Raw genomic sequence first — 23,116 nt, 5'->3', positions numbered from 1 at the left:
CCATGGTCGGATAGAACAAATCACGTATGACTGGTGGCCTGAGGCTTTTTATAGGGACCCTAGAGATGCTCCGGCCCCCACAAGTTGCCACCGTGTCTCCTGTGTATAAAGGTCGGGCAGCCAACTTGGAATTGACTGTCCTGCCAGTCTCTGAAGTAAAGCATAGAGATCCTTACTCCCTCAGTATTCTGGCCACTGGTATTCCTGCGCTTCAGAAGGAGGCAGCCTCTCACAGGACAGAACTCCTTCTGGTTTTCTCTCCTTTTGCTATGACTTCGTTTCTCACTCACTGCAATACACTTCTCTTCAATGTCTCTTTCCTAGGATGCTGCCGCACGTGGGGCAGGCGCAGCTCCGTGGACCCTCATCCTCCTCAGACCTCAGTCTGGATCTGACTGGACCTCGCTCCAGCCAGCTCGGTCTAGAGACCTTTCTCTCTCGGTCTCCAGCCAGGAACTCTCTAACTTTCCCTCCAACTACCAGTTTTACCTAACTTTGAGGAGTGGCCTAGTAGATAGAACCTTTGCTCCCCCTGGTGGCTGGAGTGTGAAGTGTGTTGTGTGTGGTTGTGATACCTGGACAGAAGATCTCCTTTATTGCCTTCAGACGCAATATCACTCCCCCTGGTGGAAGAATGACATTACTGCAATGACCAGGACTCTCGGGAGCTGCACCCCCCCCCCCCCTTCCGTTAAATCCAGCACTCTCGGGCTGGGAAAAGAAAACATCAATGCATTAGCGAAAAGACATACAAAATTTTGAATGCTATAAAACCAATTAATTTAACAGTGCTTCCCTTTATGGGAGGTAAGGACACTTGAACGTTACAAACAATAAAAATATTTACATTGTACGTACGACTTTAAATTAAGTAAATAACAATTACTAATTAACTATGAATGACCATCACCCATACGGGTATGCTATCTACTAAGCGCAGGTACTAAACAGTATTTTTCTTCCTTTAACCCCTTCACCCCAAAGCCTGTTTTCACCTAAGTGACAGGGCCAATTTTTACAATTCTGACCACTGTCACTTTATGAGGTCATAACTCTAAAACGCTTCAACGGATCCTGCTGATTCTGAGAATGTTTTCTCGTGACATATTGTACTTCATGATATTAGTAAAACTTCTTCGATATGACTTGCATTTATTTGTGAAAAAAACAAAAATTTGTCGAAAATTATGAAAATTTAGCAATTTTCAAACTTTTAGTTTTTCTGCCCTTAAATTAGAGAGGTATATCTCATAATATAGTTAATAAACAACATTTCCCACATGTCTGCTTTACATCAGCACACTTTTGGAAACATAATTTTTTTTTGTTAGGGAGTTATAAGGGTTAAAAGTTGACCAGCGATTTCTCATTTTTGCAACAAAATTTGCAAAACCATTTTTTTTACGGACCACCTCACACTTGAAGTGACTTTGAGGGGTCTATATGACAGAAAATGCCCAAAAGTGACACCATTCTAAAAACTGCACCCCTCAAGGTACTCAAAACCACATTCAAAAGTTTATTAACCCTTCAGGTGCTTCACAGGAATTTTTGGAATGTTTAAAAAAAATTGAACATTTAACTTTTTTTTCACAAAATTTTTACTTCAGATCCAATTTGTTTTATTTTACCTAGGGTAACAGGAGAAATTGGACCAAAAAAGTCATTGTACAATTTGTCCTGAGTACGCCGATACCCCACATGTTGGGGTAAACCATTGATTGGGCACATGGCAGAGCTCGGAAGGGAAGGAGCGCCATTTGACTTTTCAATGCAAAATTGGCTGGAATTGAGATCGGAACCCATGTCGTGTTTGGAGAGCCCCTGACGTGCCTAAACAGTGAAAACCCCCACAAGTGACACCATTTTGGAAAGAAGACCCCCTAAGGAACTTATCTAGATGTGTGGTGAGCACTTTTAACCCCCAATTGTTTCACTAAAGTTTAGAATGTAGCGCTGTGAAAATTAAAAAATCATTTTTTCTTTCCACAAAATGATGTTTTAGCCCGCAATTTTTTTTTTCCCAAGGGTAACAGGAGAAATTGGACAACAAAAGTTATTGTCCAATTTGTCCTGAGTACGCTGATACCCCATACATTGGGGGGAACCACTGTTTGGGCGCACGGCAGAGCTCGGAAGGGAAGGAGCGCCGTTTGAAATGCAGACTTAGATGGATTGGTCTGCAGGTGTCATGTTGAATTTGCAGAGCCCCTGATGTACCTAAACAGTAGAAACCCCCCACAAGTGACCCCATATTGGAAACTAGACCCCCCACGGAACTTATCTCGATGTGTTGTGAGAACTTTGAACCAACAAGTGTTTCACTACAGTTTATCACGCAGAGCCGTGAAAATAAAAAATATTTTTTTTCCACGAAAATTATATTTTAGCCCCCATGTTTTTATTTTCCCAAGGGTAACAGGACAAATTGGACGCCAAATGTTGTTGTCCAACTTGTCCTGAGAACGCTGATACCCCATATGTTGGGGGGAACCACTGTTTGGGCGCACAGGAGAACTCGGAAGGGAAGGAGCACTGTTTTAGTTTTACAAAGCAGAATTGGCTGGAATTGAGATCGGACGCCATGTCGCGTTTGGAGAGCCCCTGATGTGCTTAAACAGTGAAAACTCCCCAATTCTAACTGAAACCCTAACCCCAACCCTAACCCCAGCCCTAACCCTAGCCCTAACCCCAACCCTAACCCTAGCCCTAACCCTAGTCTTAACCCTAGCGCTACTTTCACACTAGCGTTTTTTTGCATACGTCGCAATGCGTCGTTTTGGCGAAAAAACGCATCCTGCAAAGTCATCTGCAGGATGCGTTTTTTCCCCATAGACTAACATTAGTTACATATTGACACACGTCGCAAGCGTCGTGCGACGGTTGCGTCGTTTTGTGGCGGACCGCCAGCAGCAAAAAACGTTACATGTAACTTTTTTTGTGCCGACGGTCCACCATTTCCGACCGCGCATGCGCGGCTGGAACTCCGCCCCCACCTCCCCGCACCTCACAATGGGGCAGCGGATGCGTGGAAAAACAGCATCCGCTGCCCCCTTTGTGCGGTGCTTGCACAGTATGCGTCGGTATGTCGGGCCGACGCAGCGCGACGGCCCCGTACCGACGCTAGTGTGAAAGTAGCCTAACAGGAAAATGGAAATAAATATATTTTTTAAAATTTTATTATTTTTCCCTAACTAAGGGGGTGATGAAGGGGGATTTGATTTACTTTTATAGCGTTTTTTGGGCGGATTTTTATGGTTGGCAGCCATCACACACTAAAAGAAGCTTTTTATTGCAAAAAATAGTTTTTGCATTACCACATTTTGAGAGCTATAATTTTCCCATATTTTGGTCCACAGAGTCATGTGAGATCTTGTTTTTTGCGGGACGAGTTGACGTTTTTATTGGTACCATTTTCGGGTACATGACATTTTTTGATCGCTTTTTATTCCGATTTTTGGGAGGCAGAATGAACAAAAACCAGCAATTCCTGAAATTCTTTTAGGGGGGGCGTTTATACCGTTCCGCGTTTGGTAAAAAGGATAAAGCAGTTTTATTCTTCGGGTCAGTACGATTACAGCGATACCTCATTTATGTAATTTGTTTTGGCACTTTTACACAATAAAAACTTTTATATAAAAAAATAATTGTTTTTGCATCGCTTTATTCTGAGAGCTATAACTTTTTTATTTTTCTGCTGGTGATGCTGTATGGCGGCTTTTTTTTTGCGGGACAAGATGACGTTTTCAGCGGTACCATGGTTATTTATATCCGTCTTTTTGATCGCGTGTTATTCCACTTTTTGTTTGGCGGTATGAGAATAAAGCGTTGTTTTTTGTCTCGTTTTTTGTTGTTTTTTTTTACAGTGTTCACTGAAGGGGTTAACTAGTGATATAATTTTATAGATGGGGTCATTACGGACGCGGCAATACTAAATATGTGTACTTTTATTGTGTGTTTTTTTTTAATTTAGATAAAGAAATGTATTTATGGGAATATTTTTTTTTTTTTACACATGTGGACATTTTTTTTTTTACTTTGTCCCAGGGGGGGACATCACAGATCGATGATCTGACAGTGTGCACAGCACTCTGTCAGATCACCGAGCTTAGAGGCACGTTCCAGAGGCTTGCCAGCGCCTGCTATGAGGAATTCTCAGCAGAAGCCGGCAAGCAGGGTCATCTTATGACCCGGAAGGAGTCCCGCGGCCATCTTGGATCCGGGGACTCCTTCCAGGTCACCGGAGCAGCGCGATCTCATCGCGTTGCTCCGGTGGGAGAGCGCAGGGAGCCCCCGTCCCTGCGCGATCCCCCTCTATGCCGCTGTCACTATTGACAGCGGCATCAGAGGGGTTAAATGCCCGCGATCGGTGATAGCGCCGATCGTGGGCATTGCTGCGGGGTGTCAGCTGTCATATACAGCTGACACCCGCACCCGATCACCGCGGCGCTCAGCGTGAGACCGCGGTGATCGGGGCGCCGTACTAGTACTGCGGCTGGCACTAATGCAGTGCCGGCAGTGCCGTACTAGTACGGCGCATGGCACGAAGGGGTTAAGTGTGAGTACCCTCTAAGGGTGTACTATAAAACTTCAAAGTGCAAATCAACATTTCCCTTATTCTTCTTTCACTTTCACGTATGCAGGACTATCTGTCTACCCCCATGGGCTCACTGCATTTTCCTTCAGTCTATTCCTATAAAACCTAACATTTACTTTAACTTCAATTTTATTCAAAGTACATCATTATCTAACATTTTCTATTCTTGGCTACGTACTATCAGCTATGTAAACATTATTACTATCTAACTACTTAAGGCAACATTATCAATTTTAAGGAAAGTGCAATAAACGAACATTCCCTTTAAGGGTAACTCAAGTCTCTCAATGAGGTAGTGCAAACAATCAAAATGCAAGTCAATCATCAACTTGTAAAACAGCAAGAATTTCCACGATGTCATCGGGAACAGTCTCTTCGAAAAGCTCTTCTTGTAAAACCAGTAGAGAGCACCTTTAAGAAGGTGCAAACTATGTACAGGCAGTTTGTGTTCATGCACAGTCCATGATTTCACAGTTCTTTAAAGGCAATGATAACTTGTGCAAATCAGGTGCCAACTTGGAATCCTCCTGTAACTGAGGACCCCTTAAAGGCATAACCCAGGACAGGCTTTTAAGCAGGAAAACAAACAGGAAAAGTTTTTAAACTATATACAATCTTCAGATCCTTCGAGGTTTATTGGTGCCACTCTGGAGGTAGTACCGGTGGAGGTAGTCCTGCTGAGTTTCGGCTACCACCAGATACTACGTAGAGTGCGTCTGCACTCCGGATAGGGGTCTGTGTACTCACTGTTCTCCTTGCCACTGAGGTCTGAGTGCACTTCGAGCACGTGGTGACCGGTGCAAGATTCACCTGTTCGGGTGTAGAGTGGTAGGACGGTGATACAGTGACTTCCGGCTTATATTTGTAAACATGAAGGGCATACCACCCCTTGTCTCCCCAATGGCGCGTATACCGAACACGGTCACCAGGGTACAGATCCCGGCCTGGGTGTCCCTCGATGAGGTGTGCCTCCACATCCTGCCGGTTTACAAATACCTCAAGAGCGAGCCGGGCTCCTTTATAAAGCCCCAACCCCCTTGTAAGCGGAAGGTCACGACCGTGCCGTAATGCTGGGGGCCACAATCCTCCAGACTCATCTGTCTAGCCTGAGCTTTGGCACGCAGGTCTCTTTCACTGTCGGCCTGATGCCTGAGCTCTTTCTTCCTAGCCCACTCCTCCTGCTGCCGGAGTAGCTGCTGACGGTAATCCTGCTGGGAGAAGACCTTTAAGCTCTCTCCTTCTGGCTGGGCCTCCCCAGGGAACCCGATCAAGTCGGTGGTAGTACGGGTCCACTTGAATGTCACTCACTCTCCCTGGACATTCACCGTCTGCTTGGTGGGCTGCAGCGGATTCTTGGAGGTTCTTAAGGTTTCCCAGGGCCTCTAGCATTCGATGCGGCTACACACCCGGCCAGGTGGTGGTGGTGGAGGGGAGTCTACGGCCACAAGCAGGGGTTCCTCGGCTACCGGGGCAGGGTCGGTGTCTTTACCTGCCTCCGCGGCGTTTCCAGTGCCGGTCTCCTCCTCTGCAGGCTGGGGTTCTGACAGCTGGCGGCATCGCTGCTCCTCACTGGCGATGGTCACACTTTGGCACATGCTTCGCAGCTGCCGACACAGCTCCTCCACTTCTGCTCCCAGGATTTCCTGGTTCCTGCAACCTGGCAGGGTTTCGCTCGGCTCCCATTGGCTGGGGCTGGTGCCGTTTTCTCCCCCTCTTCCGGGCGACCTCCGCTCGCCATGCTGCCAACCAGGTTCTGCCTAATGGTGTCCAGTGGTTCTTGCTCCTCCTCCTCCAGAGGGCGGTTCCTTCTTCCACCATCCCAGACCAGGAGGCGGACCTTTCTTGTTGACGGGCATATCTCTCGGACATAGTAGTATCTGTGGGGCGGCTGGCTCCAATTTCGCCACGATGACACGCCCCACTCCTCCTGCACGCCACATGGTGCGGTAATGGCGGCGGTTTTGGTGGTAAACGGCAATACACAGTCCTTAAGCAATTCACAGTTCAAACACAGTTCTGGCACAGTTCTTAGGCGCACATGACCCTATTTTCAGGCTTAAGTAGATCCTGTTCGTGACGCCAAGATTTGCAGCGCCCCCATAAGACCGTGGCGTACTCGGAGCCGGGTCCTTCGGTTCTCAGCGGGGATGTCACGGTGGCTGACCCGGTCCGTGGCCCTAGGGACGTCTGTATTAAAAAGGGGGAAAGGTCTTTAAAGGGGTAGTTCGTGACGCCACCTGTGGTATTCGGTCAGGGTGACCGACGCTGCTTAGGGGTCTGCTGGGGTGATGTTATGGCAGCTTGATGGTATACCTTCCCACAGGTGAAGTGTATCCCAGGGCTTCCCAGAGGTGTAGATGGTGGATGGTGTGAGGCGCAGTGAATAACGAGGACACGAGGTTTCATTCTCTTTACCTTTACTGAAGGCTTCAGTGTCCTCAGTCCAGGGCACCGGATCACAGGGTAGGCAGAGTCCGGCCGGTCTGAAGGCAAATCCAGAGTCCCCTTATCCAGGTGGAATTCAATAGCCTTCCTATGCGCACAGTAACACAGTAGGTTCCCACTTGCATAAGCTCTAATGAGGTCCTCACTGTTATTACTCCTCTCACTGTTCCCCATGGTCGGACAGAACAAAACACGTATGACTGGCGGCCTGAGGCTTTTTATAGGGACCCTAGAGATGCTCCGGCCCCCACAAGTTGCCACCGTGTCTCCTGTGTATAAAGGTCGGGCAGCCAACTTGGAATTGACTGTCCTGCCAGTCTCTGAAGTAAAGCATAGAGATCCTTACTCCCTCGGTATTCTGGCCACCAGTATTCCTGCGCTTCAGAAGGAGGCAGCCTCTCACAGGACAGAACTCCTTCTGGTTTCCTCTCCTTTTGCTATGACTTCGTTTCTCACTCACTGCAATACACTTCTCTTCAATGTCTCTTTCCTAGAATGCTGCCACACGTGGGGCAGGCGCAGCTCCGTGGACCCTCGTCCTCCTCAGACCTCAGTCTGGATCTGACTGGACCTCGCTCCAGCCAGCTCGGTCTAGAGACCTTTCTCTCTCGGTCTCCAGCAAGGAACTCTCTAACTTTCCCTCCAACTACCAGTTTTACCTAACTGTGAGGAGTGGCCTAGTAGATAGAACCTTTGCTCCCCCTGGTGGCTGGAGTGTGAAGTGTGTTGTGTGTGGTTGTGATACCTGGACAGAAGATCTCCTTTATTGCCTTCAGACGCAATATCACTCCCCCTGGTGGAAGAATGACATTACTGCAACGACCAGGACTCTATGGCGCTGCACAAATAGCCTCATAAGAGAGGATAAGGATATAAACTTTAACTTCACCTATTGGATGCAGCATTCTTAAAACTCAATATCGACCAGCCCTGTCATTTAAACTGATAAGGGGCAAACATCCTGAAACATGTGTCTGCAAATGGAAACCTTGGTTTGGCTTCTTATCTTAAGTTATGTAGCCGAGCTCATTAAAAGGTCAATTTTGACTTTATTTTATAAACCTGTTGTAATGCGACTGAATGAAAAGCCTAAATTCAATAATTATGATGTGTGTCTCAATACTTTTCTCCATATAGTGTATTCATATTATTGCTTTTTTTTCCCACCTTTTTTGCTTCTTCAATTTTAGAGTTTCTAATTCATCGATGTGAAGTTCCTATTGAACTTATACTTGGACTTGCCTTTGGTCTAATCTTAGGTGTTGTACTAATTATTATAGGAATTTTCTGCTTGTACAAGAAATTTTTGACAAAGAGGAGAAGTGGTAAGAAAAGTTCTGGCATATATTTACATAAAGAGAGGAAATAATTACTAAGAATTGCTAATCATCACCAATGTTTATGTTAATTATCAGGAGAACTACATCTTACTGTACTTTCATTATATAGCCATGTAATATCATTAAAACGTATAAATCCCTGTTGTTTACATTGGGCAGATTTAGTGGCATTCCAACAAAAGAAAAATAGTTGCCAAAATCGCCTGTTAGGGTTGGTGGATTGCACTAAATAGATTTAATGAGGAAATGCAATCGCAACCCAGGGTCCACCGTGCAGAGGTGTAAAACTGCAGGTAATGTGAACAATGGCGGAGAATGCAGTGAGTTATTGCTTGCTCACACTGAGTTAAAAGTCACTCAGTGAGCAGTACATGAAGTAGTGTCACTTGCTGATGCTCTGCAAAAGAACCGTGTCACTTGCACACAGCAATGAAGCAGATGCTCAGCAATAGAGCCGTGTCACTCGCACACAGCAACAAAAGATATGACGCTACACATGATCCCTGTTAATCTCACAGAGGATCGAAGCTCACCAACGGAGCAGGTAGCAACAGTGGTCAGACAGTTAGTAAAAGCACTCAAACAACTCCTCTCCGGAGGTGCCGGAATTCTAGTGACTATACGCCAGCCCTAAATCCATACAACAAACTCTTCTCCGGTCGGTCGCCAGCTCCTCTCCATATCACCAGGGCAGCTGACGACCGACCACCAATGAGACTTCGCCACATCATGAGCATGCTCAATAGGGTGATTTTTGGACAGTCTCCAGAATATTCGCTAGTCGCTGACTACCGCTGGTTACCAAAGGCTTGGCTGAAGAGCCAGCAGTAACCGGACAAATAGCACGAGCCTGAGCAAGACGCTGGGACTGACGTCTATGTTCAGCAGCACCCACAGTGGCCGAAGCTTGATGGGAGACTGCAGTTGTAGATAAGGCTTGAGATCTACCCTGTGCAGTGGGAGAATCCCGACACCTAACATTACCCCCCGCTAGCATCCCCCCTCCAGCAATATTCGCCATGTTCGAAAGCCTTAATAAGCTGGGGGGGCACAAATGTGCTCTACAGGTTCCCAGGTCCTATCCTTAGGCCCATAACCCTTCATGTCCACCCAAAAAAATGTTTTGCCACGCTCCACCGAGGACCCGACAATGGCATTAACCTCAAAATCATCAGAGGAAGTGTCCGAACTCCTAGCAGGAGTCCCTGAAGACCGAGACATATATACGGGTTTTAGCAAAGACACATGGAAGGTGTAATGGCGATATGTGGTGGAAGACTGATTCGATATACTCCAGGATTCACCTGTTCAAGGACCTTGAAAGGATCCAGATAGCGGGGAGCAAATTTAGTGGACTCTACTTTCAGCTTGATATTATGAGCTGACAGCCACTTTTGCCAGGGGCATAGACCGGGGCCGGATGACAATGCGTGTAGGCTGAGGCCCTCATTCTCTCTTTGGAAATCTTGATGGCATCCTGCGTGTGATCCCAGATTTCACAAGCCTCCACTGCCCATCCAACCACCCTAGAGTCCGAAGACGAGACGGGAATGGGCATGAGGACACGCGGATGCTGACCGTAATTTAAGAGAAATGGCGTCTGATCCGTAGAGTCAGAGACAACATTATTTAGAGCAAACTCTGCCCAAGACAGCAAAGACAACCAGTCATCATGCCTGGCAGACACAAAATGCCGTAAGTATGCGATCAGAGTCTGGTTGGCCCTCTCCACCAGCCCATTCGTCTCGAGATGGTAAGAAGAGGAGAGATCGAGCTCAATACTAAACAGCCGACAAAGCTCTCTCCAGAACCGAGACGTGAACTGAGGACTGACAATCTTGTCAGGCATCCCATGAAGGCGCAAAATATGTTTCACGAATAATACCACCAAGGCCCATGTTGATGGAAGTCATGGAAAAGGAACCAGATGAATAGTGTTGAGCATTCCGATACCGCAAGTATCGGGTATCGGCCGATATTTGCTGTATCGGAATTCCGATACCAAGTTCCGATATTTTTGTGATATCGGAAATCGGAATCGGAAGTTCCCAGTGTATGGTTCCCAGGGTCTGGAGGAGAGGAGACTCTCCTTAAGGCCCTGGGATCCATATTCATGTAAAAAATAAAGCATAAAAATAAAAAAATATGGATATACTCACCCTTCCGGCGGACCCTGGACCTTAGCGATGTAACCGGCAGCCTCCGTTCCTAAGAATGCAGTGAGTGTAGGACCTGCGATGACGTCGCGGCTTGTGATTGGTCGCGTGAGCGGTCACATGAGCGGTCACGCGACCAATCACAAGCCGCGACGTATAGGGCTTATACATGTTGGGCCGATGTAGCACAGGTGCCCTAGTGAAGTGGGACTTTAGGGAAATAAAGGCCTTAGAAGCCTCCTCAAACCACTGCTTAGATTTAGCTCCCTTCTTGGTGAGAGCTACCAATGGAGCTGCTAAGGTCGAAAAGTGGGGAATGAACTGGCGGTAATAGTTGATAAATCCCATGAAGCACTGCAACGCTTTAAGGGAATATGGTTCCTGCCAGTTCATCACTGACTATAGCTTGGCAGGGTCCATTGCTAAGTCCTGGGTAGAAATAAAATACCTTAGAAATGGTAGGGACAAACACGCACTTTTCCAATTTGACGTAAAGGGAATTGGCGTGTAAGAGCTCGAAGACCCTACAGAGATATTTTCAGTGAGTGTCAAGGGCAGGGTAGTGGATAAGGATGTCATCCAGATACACCACTACAGAAGTGGATAACAGCTCCCGAAAGCTGTCGTTAACGAAATCCTGGAAAACAACTGGGAGCGTTACAGAGACCAAACGGCATCACTAAGTACTCCTAATGACCGTCCCGAGTATTAAATGCAGTCTTCCATCCATCCCCTTCTCATATACTAAATAATTTATAAGCCCCAAACAGATCTAATTTACTAAAAATCCTAGCACCCCATAGCCTATCGAAGAGCTTGGAGATGAGTGGCAAAGGGTATTTATTTTTGTTGGTAATGGCAGTCAAACCTTTATAGTCTTTGCAAGGACAAAGTTCTCTGCTCTTCTTAGAAAGAGAATCCAGCCCCCACAGGAGACACTGACTTCCTAATAAACCCTTTCACCAGGTTCTCCCTGATATATTCCGACATAGCCTCAGTCTCTGGGATAGACAACGGGTAAACACCCCCCCCCAAGAAGGCTCTGCTCCCAGAATAAGTTCTATAAGGAAATCGTAGGGACGATGGGGTGGAAGAGTCTCCGTTTAGAGAACACGTCTGTGTATTGCCATAGTGCTTAGGAAGAGCAGTTCTGTCTGAAGGGATCTCAGACAACCCAACCTCAACGTGAGCCCTAAGACAGTGTCCCTTGCAAGACTTACTCCATCCCAATATACTCCTACTTGCCCAATCTGTATGAGATGAATGATGGCGCAACCAGGGTATGACCAACAGTACCTCATCTATGCCCTCAGAGAGCACCATAAACGAGATCTTCTCCTGATGCTCAGGGGGCACCTTAATGGTAAGGGGTATTGTCTGATGTGTAATTTGATTGGGGAGTGTGGACCTATTAACTACACGAACGGTGACAGGGCTATAGAGCCTGACAAAAGGAATGGCGTGCCGCAAAACAAAGGCAGAAGACACAAAATTTGCTCTCAGCTCCACAATCCACACAGGCCTTTGCAGAGAGGATAGTTGGCCCCTAGGATAAAGATACCTTAAACTGTACCTTAGAGGATATATCTGCCATGTCTAAAGAACCTTCCCTGACAGCCACCGGATGTGGTTGTCTCTTAGAATGTCTGGGACACTTATTGACGTAGTGTCCAGCTCGCTTGCAAGCAAAGCAGGTTGGTAGGGCGCACAGTGGACGGGATTTAAATTTCGGCTGAGATACCCTCATGGACTCCACAGACTCGCAAGTCTGAGCCAGAAATTGCAAACGTTTGGAAAACGACTCCTTTGCCTACACTGAGCTTGCTTCAATCTTCGTTCGGCATGCTGAAGATCAATGTGAGTGGACACTGTAATTAGGTCCTCCAGTGTGGTAGGTATCTCACTAGTTGCCAGTGCATCTTTTACATGGTCAGCTAGGCCCCTCCAAAATACGAGGATAAGGACCTTATCTGACCAATCCAGCTCCAGGTCTGAAACTGGATGGCGAATTGGCGGACCATCGAAGAGCCCTGAGACAACGCCAAGAGTTGGAGTGCGGTGTCGTGAGTCACTTGGGGACCCAGAAAGACCTGTTTCAGGGCATCCAGAAAACGAGAAACACCCTGAATCAGCTGGTCATTACACTCCCACAGTGGCGTAGCACACTCCAATGCCCTGCCAGTCAATAGAGATATTACGAATCCCACTTTGGCCCATTCAGGTGTGAAATGTGAGACCAGGAGATCCAACTGATTCACGAATCTCCTGCAAGCCTTACTATCACTCGAGAACTTATCAGGGGTGTGGGACACGTGGGAAAGATGGAACAGGTGTTGTAGCAGCGACCCTGGTAGCAGCCTCACTGGCTGCTTGTGCCGTAATTGTGGTAAAATCCACTGATGAAGTTGTCCTCTCAAGAATGGACAACCTGCCCCCCAGCTGCTGGATGTACTGCTGTAGTTGCTGCTCATCCGCCATTGCTAGGCAGACCCTAGCGTTAGTATACCATTAGGGTTGGCGGATTGCACTAAACAGATTTAATGAGGAAGTGCAATCGCAACCCAGGGTCCACCGTACAGAGGTGTAAAACTGCAGCTAATGTGAACAATGGCGGAGAATGCAGTGAGAAATTGCTTGCTCGCACTGAGTTAAAAGTCACTCAGTGAGCAGCACATGAAGTAGTGTCACTTGCACACAGTAACGAAGCAGATGCTCAGCAATAGAGCTGTGTCACTCGCACACAGTAACGAAAGATATGACGCTAGGCATGATCCCTGTTAACCTCACAGAGGATGGAAGCTCACCAACAGAGCAGATAGCAACAGTGGTCAGACAGTCAGTAAAAGCACTCATACAACTCCTCTCCCGAGGTGCCGGAATTATGGTGGCTATACTTCAGCCGTGAATCCATACGAAAAACTCCTCTCCGGAGGTTGCCAGAATTCTAACGGCTATCAGCCACTACTGAGCACATGCTGACACAGACCACACAGTTGCAAAGTACACTCACACATGGGATTAGGCTGAAACTAGCACACCAGCATGCACCTCTGAGAACCTTTTTATACCTACAGTTCAAGTGCAATCAGACAGGACCTTGTCCGTGGATCAATTCGGAACTGCCACATCACTAGAGCGGCTGACGACCGGCCACCAATGAGACGTCACCAGATCATGAGCATGCTCAGTAGGGTGATTTCTGGACAGTCTCCAGTGTTCGCTCGTCGCTGACTACCGCTGGTTACCATAGGCTTGGCTGAAGATCCAGCAGTAACCAGACGAAAGTATCAGCCTAAGCAAGATACTGGGACTGACTTCTAAGCTAAGCAGTACCCACAGGGACTGAAGCTGGATGGGAGACTGCAGGTGTAGACAAGGTTCGTCACTTAATTTTACCTGTTGCCACTTTATGTAACACTTCTCATACTAAGAATTGTAGTGCCGGGAGCAAATAATAAACCAAACCATTGGGATACATGCACACAAATTAAATTTTTCAAAAAAAAATAGTCGCAGCTGCAATTCAAATTTTGGCTGTAAGGCTACATTCCTGCAATGAGCTTTTGGTGACTTTTGGATGTTGCAGATTTTCTCAATTTTTGCACCTATTATTTAAATTAGGTTACTTGCGTTTTTTTTACAATCAGTTTTTCTCGTTATTCATGCTGCCTTTTATGTCTCTTGTTGGTATCATGTCATGCTTTAAATAAATTAATTTTGTTTTTGAGTTTCCCAGGTATTTGGCTTTGACAAAATCTTATTGATACATACTGTACATGCGCGAATTACATGCATTTTTGCAAATCCGCATTTTTGGCACTAAATTAATGAGGATATAAAGTGTTGCAGCATTACATCACAGTGAACCCCTATAAAGATGGAGCCCAAGTATTTATTCCAGTATATAGAAACTAGAAAAAAACACATGTACACTTTTAACAATTGGGACATTTAGGGGTGCCCCACAGATCAAGGGGACGGGGTTCTGTAAAGCCTCATCCCAAAAGAGTAGTAGTCAACTTTGAAAATCACCACTGTTTCATTCACTGTATATGGGACTGCTGGTAAAATAAGAACTCAACTATCTCCCACAGTCCTATAAACAATAAATGGAGAACCGGTGTAAATGCTGGACCAGCACTCCATTCTAATAGGGCTCTACATAGGTGGGGCACATACTTGACCGCTGCTCGGTTTCAAGTCCTGACATTTATTGATACATCTGTTGATTAGTCCTTAAAAGTGATGAGCGAATGTGCTTGGATTTGGTCTTATCTAGCATGCTTGTGTGCTAACTGAGTGTCTTCGGAATGCACGAATAATATGTTTGAGTCCCCGTGGCTTTTAACAATGCAGTATAGACAGATGGAGGTTTACCTTAAAGTGATTCATAATGATAAAAAATCATTAGCTTAATGTATAGTCTGATATCTTGATGCTGTCTTCATATTATATCTGTTCTTTCTTCCCCAGAGTCATCGGAGAACAGACAGGATCACGTCAATGTTTATGAGAATGTGACGGTAGATAACAATGTCCTAACAATGTTATCATAGAAACATAATTACATAAATATTTACTGAAAATCCGTCCTGTTCCCCTTTTTTGTGCCTGGCTCCCCAAGTCCTGGGCAAATATAATAGCTGTAATATCGTTACCTCTAGTCTCTGTATTTGTATGTTCCCTTAAAAAAATATTGTGCAACCACTCTGGAATGTCACAGATGTTTTTAGAATAAGCTAAGTCTTAAAATGAACCTGCAAGAATCTTTTACCACCCCAACCATAAACTAAGTGATCCCCTTATAACCCCAATATGATGTTCCAGCAACAAGATATCACGTATCAAAGTTGTGTCTACATGTAAGTGGAAGTGCATTGGGACATGATGATGCACTTACAGCTTCTTAAGGTACCTTCACACGAAGGGACGCTGCAGCGATAGCGACAACGATGTCGATCGCTGCAGCGTCGCTGTTTGGTCGCTGGAGAGCTGTCACACAGACCGCTCTCCAGCGATCAACTATGCCGAGGTCCCCTGGTAACCAGGGTAAACATCGGGTAACTAAGCGCAGGGCCGCGCTTAGTAACCCGATGTTTACCCTGGTTACCAGCGTAAAATCTAAAAAAAACAAACAGCACATACTTACATTCACGTCCCCCTGCGTCCACTTCCTGACTGACTGAGCGCCGTACAGTGAGAGCAGAGCGGTGACGTCACCGCTGTGCTGCTTTCACTTTCACTTTGCGGCGCTGAGTCTAGTGATGGGCAGTCCGGCTCTTTTTGGTGATCCGGCTCTCATGGCTCCGCTCACCAAAAAGAGCCGGCTCTTTCGGCTCCTGAATCGGCTCTTTTTGGATCCTAAATGGATATCTATTCAGGCGTCTGAAGCTCCGCCCACCTAACTCATAAACTCCACCCACTTCCTTTTACCCAATTAGATTGAAGTGTGGGTGGGGTTTTGCACAGGTGGGCGGAGTTACGCCTCCCGAAGTCCGGGATTTTACGCCCAGTGAGAGCCATTCAGGGATTTTAGTGGCTCTCACTGGTGTGCCGGCTCCCATCGTTCACAGCAGGGAGCCGGCTCTTTGTGTCGGCTCGTTCACGAACGACACATCACTAGCTGAGTCAGAGGAGGAAGCAGACTGCAGGGGACGCAATGTGAGTATGTACTGTTTGGTTTTTTTACATTTTACGCTAGTAACCAGGGTAAACATCGGGTAACTAAGCGCGGCCCTGCGCTTAGTAACCCGATGTTTACCCTGGTTACCAGTGTAAAATATCGCTGGTATCGTTGCTTTTGCTTTCAAACACAACGATACACAGCGATCGGACGACCAAATAAAGTTCTGGACTTTATTCAGCGACCAGCGACATCACAGCAGGATCCTGATCGCTGCTGCGTGTCAAACGAAACGATATCGCTAGCGAGGACGCTGCAACGTCACGGATTGCTAGCGATATCGTTATAATGTCGTTTCGTGTGAAGGTACCTTTAGTCTCAAGCAATATTTCCCTACCTAGCAGCACCCTCCTCCGGCTGTTTGAAAGGTCATTTGGTCTGTTACATGGCCACTGGCCTGTCACTCAGTTGGGGGAGGGTTTTGCTCAGTCTGAAATACAGTATGAGGCTGAGAAGCTGTAAGTGCATCATCATTTCCCAATGCACCAAACACAACTTCAAATTTTGATTTCTCACTGCTGAAGAAGCACTTTGGGGTATAAAAGAATCAACTGGCTTAACTTTTAAAGGGCAAAACAGTTATATAAATGATTTTTTAGGGGGGAAGGTAGGATGTGTGGTTAATGTTTCTGACAGGTCCAGAGACAGAAGGTTCATCCAGGTCTAACCAGAGGTAACAAGAATAAGAATATTTCTCTGTTATTGCGACCATGTTTTTGAAAATCCAGTGGAGTTGCATGACTAGTCAGAGAAGCTGGATCCTAGGTACTTTGCTCTTTTCCACTCCCTTAGACTGTCAGATCTCTCTCAATATGTGTCTATCAACCTAGGACACATTGGTGGGGTGAGGCCACTGAGGACTGGCCTATTGGACCAGTCATCCAAGACACGTCAATCCCTGCCAGCCTTTCAAAGTATGTTTTCTCTGAAATGATCCAACATATCTGGAAATGCTTGCTGATTTATTGCTCAGGTCCAGAAGACAGTGCATCATAACATTCATTTTCCAGAAGCTGGTCATGTTGCAATCAAGATAGGTGATGATGGGTTAAGTCAAACAATGGTGCCTCTCTGGGCATATAGGTGACTAGTGACTACCCCTTAGCAAAGCTTGCTTTTCAAAGTATATTTCCTCTGCTTGTTTACTATTGTCCTGACCATTAGGCTGCTAATTCTCTGAAAAAAAAATAATCTTCTGGTTTCGTCTCAGCCCTTTCCACCAACCACAGACCTTGTTCTTCCATTCCTAGCTATCCCAACTCTTTAGTAATTGGACAGACCCTGTGAATATCGGTCCAAGACCTCATCCACAATACACACCCCATATCCTGTGCATATACAGCCCCAGTCAGACTCACAGATATCTCCAGTGAGGTCTCACAATTTTATTCTTTTCACTGGTCTTGAGACCAACATGCACCATCAGCAATGGCAACTGCATGGGATCTGTAAAAGCTTTAATCGGTATCACACTCTGAGATGCCCCCAACTAATTTACTGGTGTAGGCCACCTCCTCGCTTATTAACAGTACACATTCACTCGCTTAAACCCATACATCCAATTTCGCAGATAGTCCGCACACCAACACTGCAGCTCAGCATTGACATCACCTCAATGTTCATGATTGAGTCACTGCAAGACACCAAAACAAAGACCTACAAATCTACACTTCTACCTTCCCTGGCAGAATGACATAACTGCATAACTGGTGTAGTCTACATGCACATAGCAGCCGTTCGGACTCCGTGGGCTCGTGAAGCCTATAAAGACATCCAATTTTGCAAATAGTCCTCACACCAACACTGCAGGTCAGCATTGACATTGCCTCAACGTTCACAATTGAGTCAGTGCAAGACACCAAAACATGGCCCTACAAACCAGCACCCCTACCTTCCCTGGTAGAATAACACAACTGGTGAAGTCTACATGCACATAACAGCTGTTCGGACTCCATGGGCACATGAAGCCTATAAATATCCAATTTTGCAGATAGTGCACACACAACACTGCAGCTCAGCGTTGACATTGCCTCAATGTTCACCGTTGAGTCAGTGCTTGACCAACACCTCCACCTTCCCTGGGAGAATGACACAACTGGTGTAGTCTACATATGTAGCACCCGCTAGGGCTGCGGGGTACTCGGAACCAGGTCGAATGGGTCTTAAAGGGGTGGTCATGGCAGCGATGACCCTGTCCGTGGCCCTGGGCGCGCAATAAAAGGAATGAGGGAAATGTTTGTGGGGGATTGTTCATGATGCCACCTGTGGTGTTTGGCTATAAATGGCCGACGCTGCTTAACGAGACCACTGGGGTCAATGATGATGCAGGTGAGATGGTTCTGCTCTCCACAGGCAGAGCAGGGCCCCAGGGCTACCAGAACAGTCTATGAGGGGATGTGGACGTTGGGGTGAAGGAATGATTGGAGGGCACATGGACTGTAGTTTCTTTACCTTTAATTGCAGGTGCAGTCCGGGGCACTGGTGACAGGTGATCATGGAGGTCCGGGCAGCCTGGAAGCATTTCAGGATCCACTTAGCCACGTGGATTTAGAGGTCTTCCCTCTGTGCTGCTCTCTAGGTCCTTGGTGCCTTAAGCTTTCCACAAGTCCCTATTGCTGTCTGTCCATAAAATTAGAACACTCCCTGCATGGCAGGCAGCTTGAGCCTTTTCCCTCGTGGTGACTCCAGGCTCTAGTTCGCTGCTGTGCCTCAGGATGTCAGTTATGGCCAGGAGACCTGCAATCTCCTGTCCTCCGGATTCAGTTGCTGGGCCTGCAGTACCCACACAACCACGGACTCTGGTGTCCGGTCTTTGGCGCTTAGTCCTTGGGTGAGCTCAGTCGCAGCTCCAATTCCTCAGGTTCTCCTCACTTGCTTCTTCCTTCACTGTCTCTCACTGACTGACTGACGAACCCTGCCTCCAGGCCAGAACTTATACGGAAGCTACCCTGAAACCGTGTTTAAAGCTCTCCATTCTGGTCAGGAGTCAGGAAAGGTGTTGGATGCCAGTGTACCTGCTAAGGGTATCCCTTCTTGCTTCCAGGCATGACATTACCCCCTGTGAGGGAGGCAATGCCACTGTGGCAACCGGACTCTTGGGGTGCCACACATACACATAGCAGCCGTTCGGACTCCTTGGGGGCATGAAGCCTACAAATAATTGAACATAATGTAAAACAAAACATAAGCAACTAAAAGAAACATTTGTTAAGCCATAAGCATTCACATACCCACCAACTTCCTGTAAGAGAGACACGTGATGACTTGTGGTCTACCCTTTCACATGTATGTAACTTTACTTTTGCAGGCAGCGCAATCGAAGGAAGAATCTTCATACATGGTGAGTAGAGAAACACTTTTTAAGTTTTGATGTCTGTAAATCTCCGTGGAAATCAATGGCGCTATATAAGCGAGTAAAATAAATAAAACATTTGTAAGTTACTGTGTTTTTTTAAATCATTATTACTAATGGCCGTATGAAAAATCGGCCAAGTTTCATCCAGAAAACACAGACAATTTTTTTCTAATTTTCATCCATTCGATTTCCATCCGGGTGTTTTTTATTTTTTTTTACGTCTGTGTGTGATATGTTTTAATACATCAATACTAAAAAATGTAAATGATCAAATACAGTTTCATATTTTATAGTAAGTTCAAAAAAAAATATATGTAGAGGAATCTATATCAAATCTGCGTACATGTATTCCCTTAAAAACAATTTTTATTGATATTGTATTAAAATCCCAACCCACTAACGAAATATTTTACCAAAGATAAATAAGTCACCAAATGTCCTGATAACCTATTAAGATTCTAGGTACACCTACCACTAACACCTGCCTTGCTGCGGGGGTTGGCACCCTAAGAGGCGATTTTTTGGCGCCCCCGCTCAACGTAGGCTGTCCCTTACTCCCCTACGCTTTCCCTTTAGATAAAACGTGGGAAAACAATATAGGTGGGAGTAGTGGTGAAAACACAGTTAATCAAAACCTAGATCTCCAAAAAGCATCATAAATAATCATAAATGTATAACCAACACAACGCATATATTGCATACGTTAATATCCTCTTATTCCCAGACAATTGCCTAGACAAATTATGTTAGAGAGGTCCCATATTGAAAGAGTATCCCCCGTCTCAAAAAAGAGAGAGAAGTCTCTAGCATGCAAATGGATAATTCCTATTCTCGGTGTGTGTCTAATTAGATAACCTTAACTACATACCGCATATATTGCATATAAAATTAATATATACAAGGAGTATACTCTTATACAAAAGCAATATGGCCTAAAAAGCGATGTTCACAGGATCGATAACAACGATCCATCTCTAACAATACATCCCCCAACAACAAATGGGCATATGGCATGCTGGTAGAAAATTCCTTGTTATAAGGATAACTTAGCGTGTGTCAGTTTCTCTTCTCCTCGACGCGTTTCCCCGCTTTAGCAGTTCATCAGGAGGATATCCAATGCATGATGCCAGATGTTTGCTCGATATAAGGCATAAACATATTTTATAGTAGAAATGTATTCGTAAAAATTGGATGCCATTTTGATGTTCCGTGTGAGATCCAATTTTTTTTTACGCACCCATAGACTTTTAATGTTTGAGTCTTATCCTAGACTCAGAAAAAAGAGTGGTGTATGCTGCGATTATTTTTTCAAAGACAGTCGTGCTGGAAAAAAAAATTCTTCATCTGAACAGCCCTATGGAATAACATGGGTCAGTGTACTATCCGATCAAAAATCAGACAGCAATTTATCCGCTCGTTGCTCGTAAATCTTCTTAGTATGAATTGTTTTGTTATATATTTTCTTGTAGATTTTTTTTATATTTTGTGATGTTTTTATGGCAAATCAAAATGTCTACCTATTTATCTTGCAGGATTTGCAGTTCAAAACTGAGGACATCTACACTGGGCTTAAAGTATAAGAGATCTATCACCGTCACAGAAGAATATCTATATTTATTAGACAACAACAATGAGTGCAGCCAAACCTGAACACTGACTGCAGTTTACACTTTGCCTTATCTTCTTCCAAGAGGGAATCTTCCATCAGATTTTTGCTTACAATCTGAGAGCAATATGATGTAGGGGCTGAGACCCTGATTTCAGCTATGTGTCACTTGTTGGGCTGCTTGTTGTAGATTCAATAAAATCAGTATTTGGAGATTATCACTGGAGGACTAGTTTTTGTGCCTCCTAGTCCTCCTGCTTTGTGTAACTCCACCCCCACCACGATGAGTGGCCAATATTCCTCCAGAGGGTTTTTAAACAACTCATTGCCAGTTATTGTAGATGCTTGATTGCAGTAGTGGTTGCTAAGGGTGGACCAACCAGTTATTAGGCTTAGGGGGCAATCACTTTTTCACACAGGACCCTGTAGGTTTGGATTTCCTTTTCCCTTAATAATAAAGACGTTCATTTATAAACTGCATTTTGTGATTACTTGTGTTATCTTTGTCTAATATTCACATTTTCTTGGTGATCTGAAACATTTAAGTGTGACCAACATGCAAAAGAATAGGAAATCAGGAAGGGGGCCAACACTTTTTCACACAGCTGTATTTGTCTTTTGTTACTTCTAGTTTTTATGAGGTGCTTTGTCTCTTAAGAAACAGCACTCTTGATGCTAAGGATGATATTTCACAACAGAGGATGAGTTGGATAAGAACTAAAAACTTTTGCACCTTGACTCAGCAGAGGCGTTGGAGGAGGAAGACATGACACAAGCATTGAGCTCTGTTGTTAGTGGTAATAGGGGTGCAACTGTAGGCCAGGGTGGTGGGACACTGGCAGCGAGTATGGTGGTTGTAGAGGAATTGGGAGCCATGATGATACTGGTACTCAGAATCAGGGTAAATCTAGCAGTGGAAACCAGTAGAAGGGCACAAGGAGACCAGGATTCTTCTTAAACTGGCAGCAATAGAAATGATGATGACAAACCTGCACTTGTAGAAGGGAATAATATAATTTCCTAGAATGTCAATGGCAATTATTGTGCATATGTTAAAATATTGGAGAGATCTATCCAACAAATGTATTAGTGCTTAATTGCCAGGGGAAAAAAAAATCATAAATGACAACGTAAAAATAGAGTATGTAGAGTAGTAGGCTAGGTCACATTAATAGAGTGTTCTCCATTGATAATTGCATTGCGGTTTCTATAGGAATCCCCAAAACACTGTGTTCCAACAAGAATCCTGGTGTAGCCATTCATTTAGTTGAAGGAGACAGAGTCACTGTGGATTAAGTTTTGCTTATATCCTGGAATCATCATTTAAAGAAATGAACAAAAACATGTCTCTAGACAGATCTAGTAGAATGAAAGCTGAGCTGTCATTTGTCTCTATGATCAAAGAGATTGTTACTCTTCCAGACACTTGATAAGCCTACCATTTAAAAAAATATGTGTGACAAGAAGATAGTGAAGGGGTCTGAAACATATGAAGGACAGCTGACTGATGACATTGATAAAATACTATAATAAACAATTATTTTTATATTTAGAAGGATTTATTGTGAGTCAGCTTACTTCAGTCTTTTCTTCGCATTCTGCGCTAAACAAAAAATATTTGACAAATTTGTGAAAATGACCCACTGCGAATGTTGAGTCATTTGTCTGCTGGTTTGATGATGATATTGTTATTGGCTTTTATGTTTTTGGTGCACTGTATATTTTTCCAGGGTGCGACTGGGCCCTAGATGGCTCTGTACACTGTGGCCTCTGTTCACACAGGATGCATCATGGTTAGCCCGCTATACATATGGCATCATTAATAGGCTTTGCATCATATACTTTGCATTCCTGTGTGAACATGCCACATACAGACTATTTTTTGCACGGGTGCTCCATGCGGCCAATTCCCGATTGTAGGTTGGCTGCATTAG

General features: G+C 45.2%; 1 protein-coding gene across 4 annotated transcripts in view; it reads left to right on the top strand.

Annotated features, from left to right (window-relative positions):
- Positions 1-21,660, top strand: part of LOC143770330 (cell adhesion molecule CEACAM1-like) — a 48,673-nt gene extending 27,013 nt beyond the window's left edge. Inside the window, exons 5-8 of one of the 4 annotated variants that reach the window (XM_077259850.1) lie at positions 8,233-8,367; positions 15,012-15,061; positions 19,529-19,561; positions 21,109-21,660. In XM_077259850.1, the coding sequence (XP_077115965.1) occupies positions 8,233-8,367; positions 15,012-15,061; positions 19,529-19,561; positions 21,109-21,156 (266 nt within the window). In that variant the 3' untranslated portion in view covers positions 21,157-21,660. The remainder of the gene's footprint in view (positions 1-8,232; positions 8,368-15,011; positions 15,062-19,528; positions 19,562-21,108) is intronic. The other 3 variants (XM_077259852.1, XM_077259851.1, XM_077259853.1) reach the window with 3 other exon arrangements.
- Positions 21,661-23,116: the final 1,456 nt, after the last annotated feature.

This window comes from Ranitomeya variabilis, chromosome 4 (assembly GCF_051348905.1).
Source record: "Ranitomeya variabilis isolate aRanVar5 chromosome 4, aRanVar5.hap1, whole genome shotgun sequence".
Taxonomy (NCBI): Eukaryota; Metazoa; Chordata; class Amphibia; order Anura; family Dendrobatidae; genus Ranitomeya; species Ranitomeya variabilis.
Note: the sequence above shows the minus strand (reverse complement) of the source record. Positions and strands in the feature narration are given on the sequence as shown.